Source organism: Mesoplodon mirus, assembly GCF_964341445.2.
Source record: "Mesoplodon mirus genome assembly, chromosome: 19".
NCBI lineage: Eukaryota > Metazoa > Chordata > Mammalia > Artiodactyla > Ziphiidae > Mesoplodon > Mesoplodon mirus.
In genome coordinates this window covers 58,598,500-58,617,586 of record NC_138995.1, presented here as the reverse complement: position 1 = coordinate 58,617,586, position 19,087 = coordinate 58,598,500, and the positions used below count along the sequence as shown (strand labels likewise).

Below are 19,087 nucleotides of genomic sequence, written 5' to 3'. Positions count from 1 at the left end.
GTTCCCCGAGATGGGTCATTATGTACGATTTAAGCTTATAGGCAAAATCCCTTCAGTGATTAACTTGTACTAGAACACAAACGTCCTTCCAGATTGCAAACTGCATGGAAGCAGAGGGTCCCCAGTCTTCCCTACGTTTAACATCTTGCAGTAGTGTGGCACTTTGTTATAACTGGTAAATCGGTATTGATACATCATTATTAGCTAAAGTGTCTAGACATAGCAGGGTTCACTCCTTTTTTTTTTTTTTTTTTTGGAAGTATAGTTGGCTTACAATGTTGTGTTAGTTTCCGGTGTACAGCAAAGTGATTCAGCTATATATATATTCTTTTTCAGATTCTTTTCCATTATAGGTCATTATAAGATATTGACTATAGGGCTTCCCTGGTGGCGCAGTGGTTGAGAGTCCGCCTGCCGATGCAGGGGACACAGGTTCGTATCCCGGTCTGGGAAGGTCCCACATGCCGCGGAGCAGCTGGGCCCGTGAGCCATGGCCGCTGAGCCTGCGCGTCTGGAGCCTGTGCTCCGCAACGGGAGAGGCCACAACAGTGAGAGGCCCACGTACCACAAAAAAAAAAAAAAAAAAAAAAAAGATATTGACTATAGTTCCCTGTGCTATACAGTAGGTCCTTGTTGTTTACCTATTTTATATATAGTACTGTGTATCTGCTAATTCCAATCTCCTAATTTATCCATCCCCCCACTTTCCCTTTTGGTAACCATAAGTTTCTTTTCTGTGTCTGTGGGTCTGTTTCTGTTTTGTAAATAAGTTCATTTGTATCATTTTTTAGATTTCACATATAAGTGAGATAATATAATATTTGTCTTTGGCTTAGATCACTTAGTATGATCATCTCTGAGCCCATCCATGTTGCTGCAAATGGCATTATTTCATTCTTTTTTATGACTGGGTAGTATTTCATTGTATATATGTACCACATCTTTATCCATTCATCTGTCGATGGGCATTTAGGTTGTTTCCATGTCTTGGCTATTGTAAATAGAGCTGCAATGAACATTGGGGTGCATGTATCTTTTCGAATTAGTTTTCTCTGGTTATATGCCCAGGAGTGGGATTGCTGGATCATATGGTGGTTCTATTTTTAGTTTTTTGAGGAACCTCCATACTGTTTTCCATTGGCTGCACCAACTTACATTCCCACCAGCTGTGTAGGAAGGTTCCCTCCTCTCCACATCCTCTCCAGCATTTAGTATTTGTGGACTTTTTAATGATGGCCATTCTGACTGGTAGTGTGAGGTGGTACCTCATTGTGGTTTTGATTTGCATTTCTCCAATAATTAGTGATGCTGAGCATCTTTTCATGTGCCCGTTGGCCACTGGATGCCTTCTTTGGAGAAATGTCTATTTAGGTCTTCGGCCTACTAGTTTTATTTTTTGTTTCCAGAGACGACCTCAAACCCTGCTCAACCCCAGAGCTCCCTCTTCAAATGCCTTGTCCCCTCTTTCAACCCACAGCCCCCCAACTCCCAGCACATTCCTCTCCCAGCCATAGCCCCCAAGGCCCCTGTTACCCCCTCAGAGAGACACACAGATGGGGCCCCAGCACCAGATTTTATTGCTTCCCTCGCAGAGAGGAGGCATCCTTTGGGCAGGTGCTGGGGGTGAGTTCAGGGCACCTGGGGGAGTGTTTCTCGTCTCTGTGGTGTGAGGCTCAGATTCGGAGCTGGGGGTTAGTGGAGGCTCTAAGAGGCTGAGCTTGGCGTAGGGGGCCTTGGTCTGGGAGGGGAGACTCTGCCAGTGAGAAGTGGGTGGTCCCTCACTTTGGGTCTGTGAGCCCCTGGGGGGATCTGGGAGGGGCTGCAATGTCTCAGGGAGAGAAGTTGACCCGGTGGGTCCGTGAGAGCCCAGGGGCAGGGGGACACCGGAGGCCGTGTCCGCATCCTGCAGGGCCGGACAGGGGGCCCTGGCCACTGGGGCCCCTCTGCGGGTCAGCCCATGGGGCGACAAGGCTGCAGTGGGCACGCTGGGGCTCAGAGCTCATCGTGGTGACGCGTCAGGTCCTCCCCGTAGTTGGTGGCCTGGCTGCCCACGAACATGTTCCAGTTGCCCAGGATCTCAGCCTTGCTCAGACGCCCGTCCTGGGGGCGGGGGGGTGTCAGAGGTCAGCAGGATGCCACGGTGCCCTGCCTGGGAGACTCCTCCCTGGAGCCAAGTATGGCTCCCATGGTCTCTGTTCCCCTCTCTCTGGTTTCCGTCCCCCTCTCTCTGGGTCCCTGTCACCTTCTCCCTGGGTCTCTGTTCCTGCTTTTCTCCCTCCCCACCTCGATCTCTTTGTCCCTCTTTCTTTCTCCAGCCAAACAGGGACCCCAAAGCCCCAGGCCCACGTTTTGGTCATTTCTGCCCACTGGCCCAGCATCATCCCCCTGCGCCCCTGCACCTTGTCCATGTCACTCTCGTGCAGCAAGTGGTTGGCCTCCACCAGCGGCTGGTCCTGGGCAGGGGGCAGCACCCAGTGGCCCACCTCACTCCCATCCAGATGCCCATCTTTGTTCAGATCTCGGAAGTCCCGGAACTGTTCCCGCTCCGTCTGCACCCAGGCTGGCTCCTCCTCCCCGGGCTCTGCCGAGTACAGATCCGCTGGGGTTGGGGGTGAGAGAGGGCGACATCAGGGGCAGTTCCTGGGGCCTCCCAGCCTGGCTCTGACACTCCTGGACCCCGGAACCTCGGACCACCCACTTCACTTTCCTTCACCTCAGTTTCCTCTTCTGTTAAATGGAATTGATAACAAACCCGACTTGAAGGTGATCACTATGCTGCACGTGAAATTGACTTCATTGATTGGTCATTTGATTGATTGAATCATCCATCCATTTGATTGATACACGCATGAAACAGAGTGTGCACTGCGTGGTGCAGTGCCTGGCACATAGTAGGCACCCATACGAAGGAGCAAAGAGTGAAGATTTTTATAGGAGATCCTCTAAAGCTACACTTTGAACAGCTCACCACACCCAGAACATCCCTAGAGATTCTAGGAGCCTCTCATTTGCTGCAATCATTTGTAAATGTTTGAAAAGCTCTTCACCCCAAGGGCCCACATATACATTTGGAAGACATTACAACCTGACAAGGTTTTTTTTTTTTGCGGTACGCGGGCCTCTCACTGGTGTGGCCCCTCCCGTTGCAGAGCACAGGCTCCGGACACACAGGCTCAGCGGCCATGGCTCACGGGCCCAGCCGCTCTGTGGCATGTGGGATCTTCCCGGACCGGGGCATGAACCCATGTCCCCTGCATCGGCAGGCGGACTCTCAACCACTGCGCCACCAGGGAAGCCCAAAATGAACATCCTTTTTTTTTTTTTTTTTTTTGGACAAGTCTTTTTATACCAGACACAAAGCCACCATAATTAGGACAGAATGCCTTCCTCTGCTCCAGGGCCAGGCCAGGGAGCTGTCACAGGGAGGGATGTCCTCAAAGACGGAACAGGTTTCAGGCACACAATTACCCACTTAGCCTTCAGGCTTCGTGTTTTTTTTTTTTTTTTTTTTAATGGTCTTACGTCTTTTTTTTTTTTTTTGCCATGCCGTGTGTCTTGCGAGATCTTAGTTCCCCGACCAGGAACTGAACCTGTGGCCATGGCAGTGAAAGCGCCGAGTCCTAACCACTGGACTGCCAGGGAAGTCCCTGGAGTTCTTTCTGACCAAAAAGAGAGAGAGAGACTTCTATTTTCCTCGAAGACAGAAAAAAATAAATGATGCTTAAATTAAAATGTCTTGCCTATGGGTTTGTTCCATAAAAGCATTCTATAAAGCAATGTTTTCAAACTTTAAAGACTTCCACGTTTAATAGCCTTCCCTTCAACCAAATTCTTTGTACCCCTGAGGACAGGGACAGAGGCAGAACCAGTGGGGAATTGGGGCGTGTCTTGATGGCTCCCCAACATCCTGAATAACAGGAGATGCAGCATTTGCTGTGTAAATGCGGGCTCCAGACAATTTCCCTGACATCCTATCCCAACCAGACATAGCCCCTGAGCCCTGATTTTGTAGAAACTCCACACTTTCCCAGGAACGGACCTGCTCTGTGATATTCTCTGCTCTATCCTCGACCACCAACATGCAATAGGTGCTTGATAAATGTTTCCTGGCCTGGCACACAGTAGGTGCTTGATAAATGCTTTTGCGGTCTGGCAAACAGAAGGGACTCCATAAATGTTTCCTGAGCCTGGCACACAATAGGTGTTTGGTAAAGATTTGCTGGGCCCAGCAAATATATGTGCTCAGTAAGTGTTCCTTAGGGCTGGCCCACAGTGGATACTCAGTAAATGTTGGGTGGATGGATGGACCCAGGCAGCAACCCTGACCCACTTCAAAGAGCCTTCACTCTAATGGCTGATATATATCAGCTGCCACCCATGCTCGGGAGAGGACAGGCCTCCTTGGGGAGGGAATCAGTCCCACTCACCGATGTACTCGTCCACTTGCACATAGCCGTCTTTGTTCTTGTCCAGATCCTCCAGGGTTTCCTGGGAAAAAAGAGAATCAGGGCTGAGAAAATGCAGAAACAAAGGAAAACAGTCAAACAGGACAAAATGTTATTAGTTTAGTCATTAAGCATAGTCAAGGACCCTTTAGTTCCTCTTCAAGGGCTATAGATAATATTCTGAGCCATGTCCGCTGAGCTGTCTTATAGGTGCTGAAACCCCACTGGGTGGAAGAAGTTAACTACACCTGGCATGGGCAGGGGGTACAGGAGAAATCTCTGGACTTTCCATTCAATTTTGCTGTGAACTTAAAATGGCTCCAGAAATTAAAGTCTAATGGAAAAAAAAGAAAAGAGAGAAGAGAAAAAAAATCCTGCCACTCTAAAATAAAGACAGAGTTGGCAAAAAAAAAAATGTATATATATATATATATATAAAGTAATAGAAGATGGGAGGCCAGCAGGAATGGCCTCAGAGTGGACACTCCATGTCTGGGGTTGGGATTTTCCTGGGGTTCAGCCAGGATGGGGGCTATCTAAGGCACTGCTGGGCGATGTGGTTTTCTGAAGGCAGGCTGGGTGCCTGGACCCCAAAGGTGAGCACAGAAAGGGGGAGGCCAGATCAGGAGAGATTAGATACTGGGGGGTTGGAGGGTGGGCGCTGGAGCCCCGAAGGTAAGTTTTGGGAGGCTAGTCCTGATATCAGGAGCCTGGGTCCCGGGAGGGAGGTGGGAAGCAGCGCTCCGCAGGCCCCCGCTCACAGCAATCACGATGTCCCGCATGTGAGGGAACTCCTCAGGGTGCAGGAAGGCCGTCAGCTCTTCTCGGGTGGCCATCGAGTCCCCGTCCTGGTCAGCCGCCCGGAAACGCCGCTCGTCCCGAGTCAGCATCTTCTTGTAGGTCTCTGCGTCCTCCACGTCGTGAAATTCTTCACCTGGGGAAGGAGGGATCTTGGTGGGATGTGCTTTAAGACAAAGGGATCTGGGACTTCCCTGGTGGTCCAGTGGTTAAGACTCCACCTTCCAATGCAGGGGACTCGGGTTCAATCCCTGGTCTGGGAACTGAGGTTCCACATGAAGCAGGGTGTGGCCAAAACTTAAAAAAAAAAGACAAAGGGATCTAACTGGGGAGTCAGGGAAGGGAGACCTCCACCGAATTAATAATAATTAATAGTAGCTACCTTGTAGTGAGAGCTTATTATGTGCTAAGCTCTTTATCTACAAAATTGCAATGAATTCTCACAAAAAGCAAGCAAAATGAGTTATTTTGTAGTAGTTGTTGTTGCTGGGTTTTTTGGGGGCCGCACCGAGAGGCTTGTGGGATCTTAGTTCCCCGACCAGGAATTGAACCCGCACGGTTGGCAGTGAAAGCACGAAGCCCTAACTACTGGACCTCCAGGGAATTCCCAGTTTTTTCATTTATTCTTACTTTATGAAGGAGAAAGCTGACTGTCAGAGAGAGGAAATAACTTGCCCAAGGTCATGCAGCCAGGAAGGATGGACTTTGAGTTGATACTGGCCCACTGGGCCCCGAAGTCATGCTCTGGTGCAGTATACCGACTCAGCTTGCTGGACACAGAGGAGGGGAAGGACATTTTCAACAAAGGGAACAGTATGTGCAGAGTGTAGAGGTTTGAAGAGTACGGTGAGTTCAGGCAAACTGCAGAAGATCCATTTAGCTGGGGCAGAAAATGCAGAAAAACGATGGTGGATGGTTGGGTGAGACGGGGCTGAGGAGGTAAGACTCTCTCCTGGGGACCCTGGGGAGCCATGGGGGGCTGTGAGCAGGGGAAGGTCAAGGTCAGCTCTGAGTGTGGAAAGATCCCTCTGGGTGTATGTGAGGGACAGGCTGGAGGGGGATGCTGGGTTGAGGGTCCAGGAGGGAGTGGATAAGAGCCGTAGGGGGCCGAGGACTGGGGCATGGGGATGGAGAGGAGGGAATCCAGAGGCAGAGGAAGAATAAATGGCTTGGGGTTCTCAGGATGAGAGGTCAGAGATCAAAGGTCAGGCAGATAGGCCTTGGGAGGTAGATGTCCCCGGTCAAGGATCTGAAGTTCCCCAGTGGATGTCAGAATGAGAAACCAGAGATAAAGGGTTGGGAGTTTCAGGGTGATGGGGTTCTAGAAGTGGGTAGACCCTGGTCACGGGTCGGAGGTCAAAGGTCAGGGATCTGGTTAACGGGCTTAAAGTTCTCAGGATGAAGGTGTCAAAAAGGTCCGGGTCATGGTGTGTGTGCGGGGAGCAGGGGTCGGGTCGCGTACCCGGCTCGTAGTGGCCGTAGGTGGCGTTGCGCAGCTCCTCCCAACCCACACGCCCGTCGCGGTCTGTGTCGTACGTGTTCCAGGCCGCGCTCACCGAGTCCCGTATGTGCCGCTTCTGCGTGTGTGCGATCCACGCGCGGAGCTCTGCCAGCGACACCCAGCCGTCTCCGTCGCCGGCGCGGTCCATGCGGTCCACGATGCGCCTGAGAGCCGGGGCGGGGCACACGTCAGTCTCGGGACCCGCCCACCCCCGGGTCCCGCCTTCTTCCAGGAACTCGAGACACACCCCCACATAGGGCTGAAAATGTCCCTGAGTCGCCAGCAAATTGGGGGGAGGCGCCTGTCAATCCCGGTACCACGCCCCCTCAATCCAGGGTCCGCTCCCAGAGGCGACTAACGCCCCTTTCCGAGACGCGGCGGGCCTGTGGCTGGCGCTGCGGTCCACGACACGCCCGCTTGGGGAAAGGACCTATGACAATCCAGGGTTCCACTCTCCACTCTGGCCTGCACGTGCTCCATGTCTAGCTTGAACGAGCTGGGGAGGGGGGCAGGGGGCAGGGAGTCACACCGTGACCCTCTCCCGCAGATTCCCTGTCCCAAGACTCACTCTGAACTCCGATCGCCACGGCTACAGACTCTCCGGACCTCTCGCCGTCTCAGGCCCCGCCCCCTTCCCCCGGCTCTGCCAGTCTTCAGAACCTCTAGCCCCCCTAGCCCCGGCCCCTGCTCGGCCCCCTCCCGGGCTGCGAGCGTCAATTTCAGGCCCGTATCCCTGCAGCCCCGAGGTATGCTGCGACTCGCCCCTTTTCTCGAGTTTTTCCCAGCCGTTATCAGGCTTTGCCCTATGACCATCAGCCCCAACACTGCAGGCTCGGCTTCCACCCACTCCTCCCCGTGCTCCAGCCTGATCCTGTACACCTCCATGTCACATGTCAAGCCCTTTTAGGCCCCCACCTCATGCCCCTTCTCTCGGGCCACGCCTCTCGGCTCCCAGGTCCCACCCCTCTCCCCTGGCAGTGCCCCGTCATTGGTCTGTGTTCTCGCCCAACCGCTAACGGAGCCCACATGGAGCCCTTCTTCCTGTCACCGTCCCGAAGCCGCCGCAAACCAGTCCCCAGAATTGAATTTGAGATGGCCCTGCCCAGGTCGCTGATCCCTTCCTCCAGCGCTAGGCTGTCTCTGCTCTGTTTAGTAGGGGTCCGGCTACCCTGAGGTTCCAGCTGTGGTTAAGAGTTTGGGCTCTAGAGCCAGACATTTAGGTTCAAATCCTGCCACCTCTTCTTGCTGGCTGTGTGACCGTGGGCAAGTCACTTACCCTGTCTGTGCCTTAGTTTCCCCCTCTGTAAAATGGGGATAAATAACAGAAAATACCTCACAGCTTGTGGGGATTAAACGACTTAAGTCTCGTAAAGCACTTTGAACAGCACCAGGTATTGTAGTAAGTGCTATGTCAAATGTGTAAGTCTATCCCTGCCTTTCCTCCCCCACCCTTCCTACACCCAGCCCCATCCACGCACAATAGCCCAGCCAGCAGACCTGGCCACCACCGCTATCTCCACCCTGAATCTGGTGACCCTAGTCTCTTCTCCCACCTGGAAGACTGCAGTCACTTCCTCACTGGGCTCCCTGCTTCTTGCTCGCTATAATCTGTTCCCTGCATGGCGACCAGAGGGATCCTGTTAAAGCCTAAGTCAGCTCAGAGCCATCCCATAGCCCTTATCTCACTCAGAGAAAAGCATAAAACTTCACTGTGGCCCCAAAGGCCCTGCACAACCTGACTCCTTTGTTCTCTCTGCCACTACCTTCTACTCTCTCCCTCGGCTCACTGGGTTCCAGTCACATAGGTCTTACTGTTCTTCAGACACGTCAGGCACATCAGGCCCGATCCTGCTTCAGGGCCTTTGCACTCACAGTTCCCTCTGCCTGGAATGCTAGTCCCCCATACACGCACGTGTCTCATCTATTACCCTTTCACCGAGGCCTCCCTTGACCTCCCTCTTTAAAATTACAACCCTGAATCTTCCTCCCCCTCCATCTCTCTCCTACCCCAGACGGGCTTGGCTTTCCTCTGGGGTGAGTTGGTCGAATTCCTTGGCCACTTCCCGTCCCAGAAAAGCCTCATGATCATATTGGAAGTTCCCGTGGGCGTCATCATGAGGGGCCTCGCTCAGGGGGGCCGCGTGGTGCACCCTCCCCTGGCCATGAGGACCGGCGTCAGGGGATGGCTTTCCCTGGGCTCCGCGCCTGAGCAGCAACAGCAGCAGCAGAAGTGACGGTCGCCACATCATCAGTCCCTGAGGAGTGGTGGAGGCTAGGAGTCAGGGGTCACAGAGAACAGGACAGAGACGGGACAGGAGGATGGGGATGGGGGAGCCTAGGACAGGACAGAGAGTTCGTAGCTGGCTGCAAAGTTTTGGGCTCAAGAAGGGACAGGAAGGGGAGAAGGGAGGCGGGGTTCTCTGAGGTTAAGCCAGCCGCGGGGACCGAATCCTCTGAGGAAGTCCCAGAGCCGCAAGTGGGGAGGATTCAAGCGGGAGATGTGGCGCAATTCCCAAGCATAGTTCAGGGCGAGGTCGTGGCCAGAAAGAAATCATGCAGGCCCCCGGGCACCGCTTTCAGCTTGGTCCCCAATCCTCCACCCAAGTGGACCCGAACCGTCCTCGTTGGGCAGGGCAGCCGCCCCCGCCTCCCTTTACCCGGTCAGGCAGCTTCACTTCTCTCTCTAAATTCCACTCCGAGTTCTCCAAAAAGATGCCCAATTTGGCTGCTCTCCAGCCAGGCCCCGCCTCCTGCAGAGCAGAGGCCCCGCCCTCCTACCAATGAGCGCTCTTGAGGGCTTCATGGGGCGGGGCCGATGGGAGCTGGGCGGGCCAAGGGCGCCCCTCGCCACGTCCACAAAGCAAAGCGCAGCCCCTTGAGGTTCGCCCCGCCCCTTCCCAGGACAGGCGGGGTGGGCAACACCGGAGTGACACGGCCGGGGGAACTACAACTCCCGGCAGGCGTCGGGGCGCCGTGCCCGACCACCTGCAGTTGTTCTAGCTCCAAAGCCTCACGGGAGGTGTATTTTTATCTCTTTCCCTTTGTCCGCAAGTTTTAGGAAGGAAGGGAACCAAGAAGCCTGAGGAGGCTTTCCTTTCCCTCAAGGAGGGAATAACTCTTCCGCTCCACCAAGGAGTCAGGTCAGACTCCAGCCAAGAATTCCTCAAGATGCCGGGCACAAACATCCAGTAAATATTTGTGAAATTTATTAATTAAAAATATATGACTTGGTATATAAAATTGGTAGATTCCACCATGGCAACAAGTTAGCCTCAGGAGAGATTTGAAGCCCAAGGCTTACACCATTTATTCCCCCCACAATTTCCTAAAAAGTTGAAACGATGAGAACGCAATGATTCGGGCCCAAACCCATGTTATATGTGGAGGTGGAAGACAGCCATATATATCAGGAGGGGAAATCCAGAGGGAGGACATCGGGCTCCTTCTGGAGGCTCAGAAATACCAGGATTCCAGGAGGTCTCACAGCATGAAAAGGACCTGACTACATTAGCTGGTAGCAGCCAGGATGGGGGACGATTGGCAGTCGCTGCGAATGCATTTATATCCTAAGATTCAGCTTCCTTGGACAGGCCAGGATTGGGTAGGAGGGCCCGTATATCGTCCCCACGGAAAGAGATCCAAGGGGCTGAGGAAAGAGGGAAGGGGGAGAGATCATTAGAATCTTTGAAATCCTCTGGGTCTCTGACTTCCCCTCCCCCACGTGTGTGTGTGTGTGTGTGTGTGTGTGTGTGTGTGTGTGTGTGTGTGTGTGTGTGTGTGTGTGTTTCTCAGTCTCTGTCCTACCTTGTGGGTTTCTATACGCTCTGAGTCTCTGTTTCACCCCTCCAGTTTTCTGTCCCCACCACTCTCTGGGTCTCTGTCCCCCTCTGTCTAGACCTCTGTCCCCCCAGGAATGTGTCTCCCTCTTTTTTGGGATCTCTGTCCCTCTCTCTGAGGCACTTCCCTCTTCCTGTCCCACACCTGGTAGCCCCTTCCTCATCCTCCTCCACAGAAGAGCTCCTCCTGCAGCCACTGTCATGAGCAGTAAGAAGCCGATGACGATTCCAACCACTGGCACCGAGGACTTGGCTGGTGATTCTGCAGCCAGAGAATGTTGTGATATATTTAATGGACCCTCCAGAACATCTGAGTCAGGACAGGGGACTGGGGGTTCTCAGTCCGTCCCAAGCTCAGAGATCCCAGCACCAAGTTTTGGGGGAGTGGAAAGGCCACTCACACGCTGTTCTAGGTCTATAAAGTCCCCAGGTTGTATGTAAGAACCAGCCATAGCAAGAGGGGTCTCAGTCACTCTGGTCAAGAGACCTGTAGCAGCAGGGTGGGTGGTGTTCCAAATTGGAGAGGAGGGGTGGGCACAGAGCAGTAGAACATCAGACTCATAGAGGACTGGCAGCAGCAGACGACGAATGGTCAGACTCCATGAAGACTAGCAGCAGCAGGACGGAAGGCGGTCAGACTTAGGGAGGACTTCCCATAGTGGTTAATGGGTGGCCCGACTCAGTGAGGCCAGCAGCAGCAGGAGGAAAGGCACTCAGACTTGGGGAGGCAAGCAACACAGGGCAAAAGACTGTCAGGCTTTGGAAGAACTGGCAGTGGTGGGGCAGAAAGCAGTCAGGCTCAAGGAGAACTGGCAGCAGTGGAGTGGAAGGTGGTCGGACTCAGGAAGGATTGCTGCGGTAGAGGGAGAAAAGGCAACCAGAAGTAGGGAGCATCATTCCCCAGCGGGACCTCACCCAGCTCCACGGCGAGGGGCTGGGCCAGCCCTGCGTGCTGCACCACGCAGCGGTAGTGGTGCTCGTCGCCGCTCTTGACTGTCAGTGAAGACCAGGCGTGGAAGGAGCCATCCCCGTTGGGGCCAATGTCACCCTCACCAGAGCCAGCTGCCATCCCATTCCGTACGAATCGCAGCTGCAGCTCGGGTGGGTAGAAGGAGAAGGCACTGCAGGTGAGCACAGAAAAGCCAGGGCTGCCCGGTCGGGCCTTCAGGCGCATGGAGGGTGGCTCTGCAGACAAAGAGGCAGACAGGCCTGAGTCTCAGGCCCAGGAACCCCCAAGGCCAGGCCCAGGGTTGGAGAGGGACATAGAGAGGACTCCATTCCTTCCACTCCATCCAGCGGGCCCCACCACGTGCCCTGTGGCTTCCTGAGCCTAGAGAATATAATGGTAAAGGGGGAAGGGCCTTCCCAGGGATACAGAGACCCAACCTGTCCACCATGAGGGTATCCATGTCTCACCCAGTCCTTCCTACAATGACACATACTGAGCATCTACCGTGTGATGTGCCCGGCACTCTTGTAGGCACTGGGGATACAGCAGTGAACAAGACAGACAAAGTCCCTGTACTCATGGAGCTTGTGTTCTAATGAGGGGAGAGAGACGAATATTTGTGTACGTGTAAATAAAAGGGAAAGAGTTTATGAAAGTGTGATGAGGGAAAATAAGACAGATCCAACAGTCATTCAAAAGATAGTAAGAGAGGGACTTCCCTGGTGGCGAAGTGGTTAAGAATCCACCTGCCAATGCAGGGGGCATGGGTTTGATCCCTGGTCCGGGAAGATCCTGCATGCCACGGAGCAACTAAACCCATGTGCCACAACTATTGAGCCTGCATTCTAGAGCCCGCGAGCCACAACTACTGAGCCTGCCTGCTCTTGGGCCCGTGTGCCTCAACTACTGAGCCCGCGTGTTGCAACTACTGAAGCCCATGCACCTAGAGCCCATGCTCTGAAACAAGAGAAGCCACCGCAATGAGAAGCCCGTGCACCACAACGAAGAGTAGCCCTCGCTTGCTACAACAGGAGAAAGCCCGTGTGCAGCAACGAAAACCCAACACAGCCAAAAAAAAAAAAAAAAAGATAGTAAGAGGATATGAAAAATTTCATGCCAGCGCATTTGAAGTTTAAATGACCTGGACAAATTCCTGAGAAACACAACCTTCTCAAACTGACACAAAAAGAAGTTTTACAATTGAGTAGTAATCCTGTAACTATTAAAATCTTTTAATCCATAATTTAAAACTTTTCTACAAATAAAATTCCAGGTCCAAGGCCTTCCCTGGTGGCGCAGTGGTTAAGACTCTGCGCTCCCAATGCAGGGGGCCCGGGTTTGATCCCTGGTCAGGGAACTCGATCCCATATGTATGCCACAACTAAGAGCTCTTCCCAACTAAGACCCAGTGCAACCAAATAAATAAATTAAATAAATATTAAAAAAAATAATAAATAGAACAACCTTCTTTAAAAAAAAAAAAAAATCCAGGTCCGGATGACATAATTAATGAACTCTCCAAAACAACTAAGGAAGAAATATACCACTCTTTTTTTTTTTTTTTTTTTTGCGGTACGTGGGCCTCTCACTGTTGTGGCCTCTCCCGTTGTGGAGCACAGGCTCCGGACGCGCAGGCTCAGCGGCCATGGCTCACGGGCCCCAGCCACTCCGCGGCACGTGGGATCCTCCCGGACCAGGGCACGAACCCCTGTCCCCTGCATCGGCAGGCGGACACTCAACCACTGCGTCACCAGGGAAGCCCGAAATATACCACCCTTACACAAATTTTTCCAGGGAACAGAAAAAGAAGAAACCGTTCCCAGCACATTTTATGAAGCCAGTGTACCTTAATAACAAAACCTCACAAGGACATAACAAGAAAGGAAATTTAAGGCCAATATCACTCATGTAAATACACTCAAAGTCTCTAAAAATATTAGAAAATAGAATCAAGCAACTTATATAAAGGATAACACGTTACGATCAAGTGAAGTTTATTCCAGGAATTCAAGGTTGGTTTAACATTTGAAAATCAGCTAATATAACTCACTACGTTAGAATAAAAGGGAAAAAGCAAATGGTCACTTGATAAAATTCAGCACCATTCAAAATAAAAAAATAAAACAAAAAAATTCTTAGAAAATGGGCAGAAGACCTAAATAGACATTTCACCAAGGAAGACATAAAGATGGCCAAGAGGCACATGAAAAGATGCTCAACGTCACTAATCATTAGAGAAATGCAAATCAAAACTACAGTGAGGTATCACCTCACGCCCAGTCAGAATGGCCATTATCAAAAAATCTGGAAACAATAAATGCTGGAAAGGGTGTGGTGAAAAGGGAACCCTCCTGCACTGTTGGTGGGAATGTAAATTGATACAACCACTATGGAAAACAGTATGGAGGCTCCTTAAAACACTAAAAATAGAACTACCATACGACCCAGCAATCCCACCACTGACCATATACCCCGAAAAAACCATAATTCAAAAAGAGACGATGTACCACAATGTTCATGCAGCACTATTTACAACAGCCAGGACATGGAAGCAACCTAAGTGTCCATCAACAGACGAATGGATAAAGAAGATGTGGCACATATATACCATGGAATATTACTCAGCCATAAAAAGAAACGAAATCGAGTTATTTGTAGTGAGGCGGATGGACCTAGAGTCTGTCATACAGAGTGAAGTAAGTCAGAAAGAGAAAAACAAACACCGTATGCTAACACATATATATGGAATCTAAAAAAAAAAAATGGTAGTGATGAAACTAATTGCAGGGCAGGAATAAAGAGGTAGACATAGAGAATGAACTTGAGGACTTGGGGTGGGAGGGGGAAACTGGGGCGAAGTGAGAGTAGCATCGACATATATACACTATCGAATGTAAAATAGTTGGCTGGTGGGAAGCAGCAGCATAGCACAGGGAGGTCGGCTCAGCTCAGTGCTTTGCGATGACCTAGAGGGGTGGGATAGGGAGGATGGAGGGAGGCTCAAGAGGGAGGGGATATGGGGACATGTGTATGCATATGGCTGATTCACTTTGTTGTGCAACAGGAACTAACACAGTACTGTGAAGGAATTATACTCTAGTAAAGATCTATTAAAGAAAAAAATATTGAGGGCTTCCCTGATGGCGCAGTGGTTAAGAATCCGCCTACCAATGCAGGGGACACGGGTTCGATCCCTGGCCTGGGAAGATCCCACATGCCACGGAGCAACTGAGCCCTTGCGCCACAGCTACTGAAGCTTATGTGCCTAGAGGCCGTGCTCCGCAACAGGAGAAGCCACCGCAATGAGAAGCCCACGCACCACAACGAAGAGTAGCCTCTGCTCACCACAACTAGAGAAAGCCCGCACACAGCAACGAAGACCCAACACAGCCAAAAATAAAAACAAATAAATAAATTTATTTTTTTAAAAATTGAAAGAAAAAAAAGCTCTTAGCAAACTAGGAGTTGGAGGAAACTTCCTTAATTCGTCAAAGGGATATCAACAAAAAAATCTATAACTAACATAATACTTAACAGTAAAACGCTGAATGCTTTCCCTGTGAGTTTGAGACTACAAGATGTTCATTATCACACTCTATTCAACATTGTAGTGGGGATCCTAAGATAAGAAAAATAAATAAAAGTTACTAAAACTAGAAAAGAAAATAAAACATGTCAAATATGACATGATCCGAAAGAATCTAGGAAAAATTAATAGCAGTAAGTGAATTCAGCAAAGTTTCTGAATACAAGGAAAATATATAAAACTCAATAGTATTTCTGTAAATCAATAGTATTTCTATAAACTAACTACAAACTATAAGAAAATGAAATTTTTAGAATTACCATTTACAGAAGCATCAAAAAATGTCTAATACTTAGGGAAAAAAATCTAACCAAAGGGGTGTAAGACCTCTACACTGAAAACTACAAAATATTACTGAGAGAAATTAAAGGATATCTAAACAAGTACAGGGATATACTGTATTCATGGATTCGAAAACTTAATATTGTTAAGATGTCAATTCTCCCCAAACTAATCTATAGATACAATTCAATCACTATCGAAATCCCAACAGAATTTTTGGCAGAAATTGACAAGCAGAAATGTATATAGAGATGCAAATGACATGGCATAACCAAGGCAATAAAACTGAAGAACTTAACTGCTAGATATCAAAACTTTCTATAAAGCTACATTAATCAAGAGAGTGAGGTATTGGCTGAATTTCAGTCCCATAATCGGTGGACTAGAAGAGAGAGACAAAAAAAAAGAGAAAGAAAAGAAGAGAGGGACTTCCTTTGCCGTCCAGCACGGGTTCAATACCTGGTTGGGGAAATAGGATCCCACAGGCCGTGTAGCACGGCCAAAAAAAAAAATTAATTAATTGAGGGGACTTCCCTGGTGGTCCAGTGGTTAAGACTCCATGCTCCCAATGCAGGGGGCCCAGGTTCGATCCCTGGTCAGGGAACTAGATCCTGCATGCCGCAACTAAAGATCCCGTGTGCCGCAACTAAGACCCAGCACAACCAAATAAATAAATAAATGTTTTTTTTTTAAAGTTAAAAAACTAATTGAACCATGTACTTTAGGTAAGTCACACCTCAATAAAAAGCAAAACAAAACAAAACAAAACAAAAAGAAAGATGCTATAATGAATGAATGGACAAAACAGTGGCATGAGAGATAATAATGGGGGTGGGATGGCACGCCCTAGCCAGGGTGGTCAGGGAGGGCCCTGCTGAAGAGCTGACATCCAAGGTCAAACCTCAAGCATGAGAAGGACCCAGTCATGGTTGGATCCCAAGGAAGAGAATCAAAAGCAGAGGGAACAGCAGGTGCAAAGGCCCTGAGGAAGGAAAGAACCTGACATATTGGAGGAAAGGGAGAAGGCCACTGTCGTTGGGAGCATTGTGAAATTACAGTGGTGGAAGGCAGCCAGACCATGAGGAGCTTGCAGGCCTTGCAACAGGGTCTGGATTTTAGTCTAAGACTAGTGGGGATCTATGGGACAGTTTTAAGCACTGGTGGGATGGGAGTTCATTTATGTTTTTAAAACATTCTTCTGACTGCTAGGTGGAGGACTGTCTATATTGAGGGCTGAGATGGAAGTAGGAATTGCACTGTGGGGGAGGCTGAGGACAAAAGAGCTGTAACTGCAGCCCTTAAGTTCCCCAGCCGTGTGTGTAATTATAGCTCAGAGTGACATATGCTGTGTGTAACAGAGGTCACACAAGATCTTGTGGGCCTCCAAAAGAGGCAAGTGAAAGCCTCATGCGCCTGAGTGGAACCTGACACCAGTGGCACCTGGCACCAGTGCAACTGGCAAAGGTGAAGAAATGGGAGGCCTGGTGTGAGCTGAAGGGCTCCGGGTGATTCCGTCTGGCCGAGTGGAGCAGATGGAGAAATGTGAGGCTGAGGGAGAGAGACAGAGGCCATGCCACGTGGGGTCTCAATGCCCGGCTGAGGGGCCTGAGCTGTGTCCCAAGGGCTCTAGGAGCCACAGGAGGGCCGCGTGCAGGAGAGGGGCAGGGGCAGCTTGGGGTGGAGAAAGACCCTCTGGGACATGATTGCAGGAAAGCGGGGTAGACTGGAAGCCTGGAGGCTGGGGAGGAGAGGCTGGGGAAGAGGATGAGGCCTCGGGCAGGGCCGTGGGGATGAAGGGGTCCGTGGGTGCCGGAACTCTCAGCGGGGTTGCTCACCCTTCCACTCCAGGTTGCCTCGGCCCCTCTCCAGATGCCCCAGCAGCCGGTGGGGGCAAGCGTAGAGCAGGAAGTTCTTCTCCTTGCTGACCGCCTCGGGCTGCTGCATCCACTTGACACTGATGGTCTGGGACTCAGGCCAGTCCCCATCCCAGGTGCCCATCTTGGGGTCAAACGTCATGAACTCCTCGCCGTTCAGGGCAAACTTGGCCACAGGCACCGAGACATTGTCAGGGCCCAACTCGCAGCCCAACAGGCCCTGCAGGGTGTAGGGACCTGGGATGCCCAAACACAGATGAGCAGGGCCCAGGAGCAGGGGCCTTGGTCCCCTCCTCCCTCAGACCCAGGATCCAGGCCCCAGCACCGTCCATCCTCACACTCAGGAGTTCCAGTCTCACCTCCTTCCCCTAAAACTTGGAGAGCTTCGAGGAAGAGCTTCTCCTTGTACCTCAGGTCTGTGGTCTCTTTCTCCCAATACCAGGACACCTGGCTTTCCCAGACCCAAGCGCCGTAGGGCTCAGCCTCAGCCCGCAGGTTATTGTAGCTCAGGTACTGCTGTGGCCCCAGCCAGCCCGACACCCAGAAGGCAGGAGTCCCTGAGGCGGGGGCGGACACGGCCGTGAAGTGGTACAGGAGGGAGCGGTGGCTCTCTGCCGGAGACACAAGAGAACAGAGCAGCTGGGCCGGGGTACCTAGATGGGAGCAGCACAGACGCCCCGCGAGAGAAAAGACCCCACCGCAGATAGAGGGGCCGGAACCTGAGAGGAGGGCCAGACCCAGAGAGAGGGACAGAGACCCAGTAAGGGGACAGGTGTTTCCCAGACACACCGCCAGAGGGAGGAGATCGTGAGATACGAAGTCAAATGAGGCAAAGAAGGAAGTGCCCGGCTCGAGTGGGACCTCGGATTTCGCTTCCTTTGCTCTTTTCCCGGTGGGCGGCACCTCCCCCGTCCGCGGCAGCCCCGGCGCCCCCCGGAGCCCCCTCACCTGCACTCAACGTCCCAGGCAGGAGGACGAGCAGCAGACCGAGCCCCCAGGGCTGAGGCCGGCGGACCCGCATCCTGAATGGGAGACCTGGGGCGGGAGGGGGCGCGTGACTCCTCCGGACCCCCGCCCCGCCCCGCCCTCCCTCCCCCAGCTCCCGCTCGGCTCCCCGCGGCCACCCCGCGCGCCTGCGACTGCGGGCGGAGGGGTTCGATCCCGGAGGATGACAACAAGGCCCTCCTCCTCGATGAACTTTCACCCCTTAATTGGATCCGAGCTGGTTAATTAGTTACAGAGCCTGGATAGGCTGAGATTCCTTGCTCGGAGTTCGGCCCCGCCTCCTTCTCTTCCCTGAGACCCGCGGGTCCCGACCGCCCCCCTCCGCGCCCCTCCTCCCTCAAACCCCAAAGTCCAGATCCCCGGCTCCCTCCTCCCTGAGACCCTGGAGTCCGGGCGCCCGGCCCTCTCCACCCTCGGTCTTGGGCCCCAGCTCTGCTCACGGCAGCCACGATCCCTTCCCTCCTGCGGCCCCAGCTGGCTCCCGTGACTAGAGACCCCAGTTCCTCTCTCACATCCTGTCCGGAGACGGCTCCTCGACTCCAGGAATATCCAACCCCGCCCCCCAGCTGCAGGGCACACCCCGGGCCCTGGGCCCAGCCTGTCTGAGTGTTGGTCTCGGCCTCTCTCTAGAAACTTTTGTCATTTTTTTTTTCTCTCTCTGTTGCTCCCTTATTTTCTTATCTTGAGGGTGTCAGCCACCCAGCAAATTCATGACGACGTTGGGAATCAACGTTATCGGAGTCCCAAACTGGGAGGTCTGTGTGCGTCCCCTTCTTACGTTGCTGTCTGTCCCCACCACCCCCAACGCCCG

At 52.0% G+C, this 19,087-nt stretch overlaps 2 protein-coding genes across 7 annotated transcripts; both read right to left on the bottom strand.

Moving 5' to 3' along the window:
• Positions 1-1,554: 1,554 nt before the first annotated feature.
• On the bottom strand, positions 1,555-9,508 carry RCN3 (reticulocalbin 3). Of its 2 annotated transcripts, XM_082607617.1 has the most exons (7): positions 9,402-9,507; positions 8,752-8,999; positions 6,706-6,908; positions 5,207-5,379; positions 4,428-4,488; positions 2,400-2,599; positions 1,555-2,100 (listed from the first exon to the last, which is right to left on the bottom strand). In XM_082607617.1, exons 2-7 carry the CDS (start codon positions 8,991-8,993, stop codon positions 1,993-1,995), a joined length of 987 nt encoding a protein of 328 aa, XP_082463743.1. In that variant the 5' UTR covers positions 8,994-8,999; positions 9,402-9,507; the 3' UTR covers positions 1,555-1,992. The 2 variants fall into 2 exon arrangements, with proteins under 2 accessions (XP_082463743.1, XP_082463744.1); XM_082607618.1 differs by lacking the exons at positions 1,555-2,100; positions 2,400-2,599 and adding an exon at positions 3,332-3,659 and having other exon boundaries at positions 9,402-9,508.
• Positions 9,509-9,928: 420 nt separating this feature from the next.
• Positions 9,929-18,859, bottom strand: FCGRT (Fc gamma receptor and transporter). 5 transcript variants are annotated; one of them, XM_082607173.1, is made up of 7 exons: positions 18,717-18,859; positions 18,220-18,306; positions 17,631-17,924; positions 17,233-17,508; positions 11,496-11,765; positions 10,726-10,842; positions 9,929-10,390 (listed from the first exon to the last, which is right to left on the bottom strand). In XM_082607173.1, the coding sequence occupies exons 2-7, from the start codon at positions 18,290-18,292 to the stop codon at positions 10,311-10,313; spliced, it is 1,110 nt and encodes a 369-aa protein (XP_082463299.1). In that variant the 5' UTR covers positions 18,293-18,306; positions 18,717-18,859; the 3' UTR covers positions 9,929-10,310. The 5 variants fall into 5 exon arrangements, with proteins under 5 accessions (XP_082463299.1, XP_082463303.1, XP_082463300.1 ...); XM_082607177.1 differs by having other exon boundaries at positions 17,631-17,882; positions 18,717-18,858; XM_082607174.1 differs by having other exon boundaries at positions 18,658-18,731.
• Positions 18,860-19,087: the final 228 nt, after the last annotated feature.

Coding starts and splice junctions, on each gene's coding strand:
- RCN3 (XM_082607617.1), bottom strand. CDS start 8,993: ATGATGTGGCGACCGTCACTTCTGCTGCTGCTGTTGCTGCTCAGGCGC. Junction 6,909..8,751: donor GAAAGCCAAGCCCGTCTGGG/GTAGGAGAGAGA, acceptor CCCGGCTCTCAG/GCGCATCGTGGACCGCATGG. Junction 5,380..6,705: donor CTACGGCCACTACGAGCCGG/GTACGCGACCCG, acceptor CTCCTTCCCCAG/GTGAAGAATTTCACGACGTG.
- FCGRT (XM_082607173.1), bottom strand. CDS start 18,292: ATGCGGGTCCGCCGGCCTCAGCCCTGGGGGCTCGGTCTGCTGCTCGTC. Junction 10,843..11,495: donor GCCCCTCGCCGTGGAGCTGG/GTGAGGTCCCGC, acceptor CTCTGGCTGCAG/AATCACCAGCCAAGTCCTCG. Junction 10,391..10,725: donor GATGAGGAAGGGGCTACCAG/GTGTGGGACAGG, acceptor CTCTTTCCTCAG/CCCCTTGGATCTCTTTCCGT.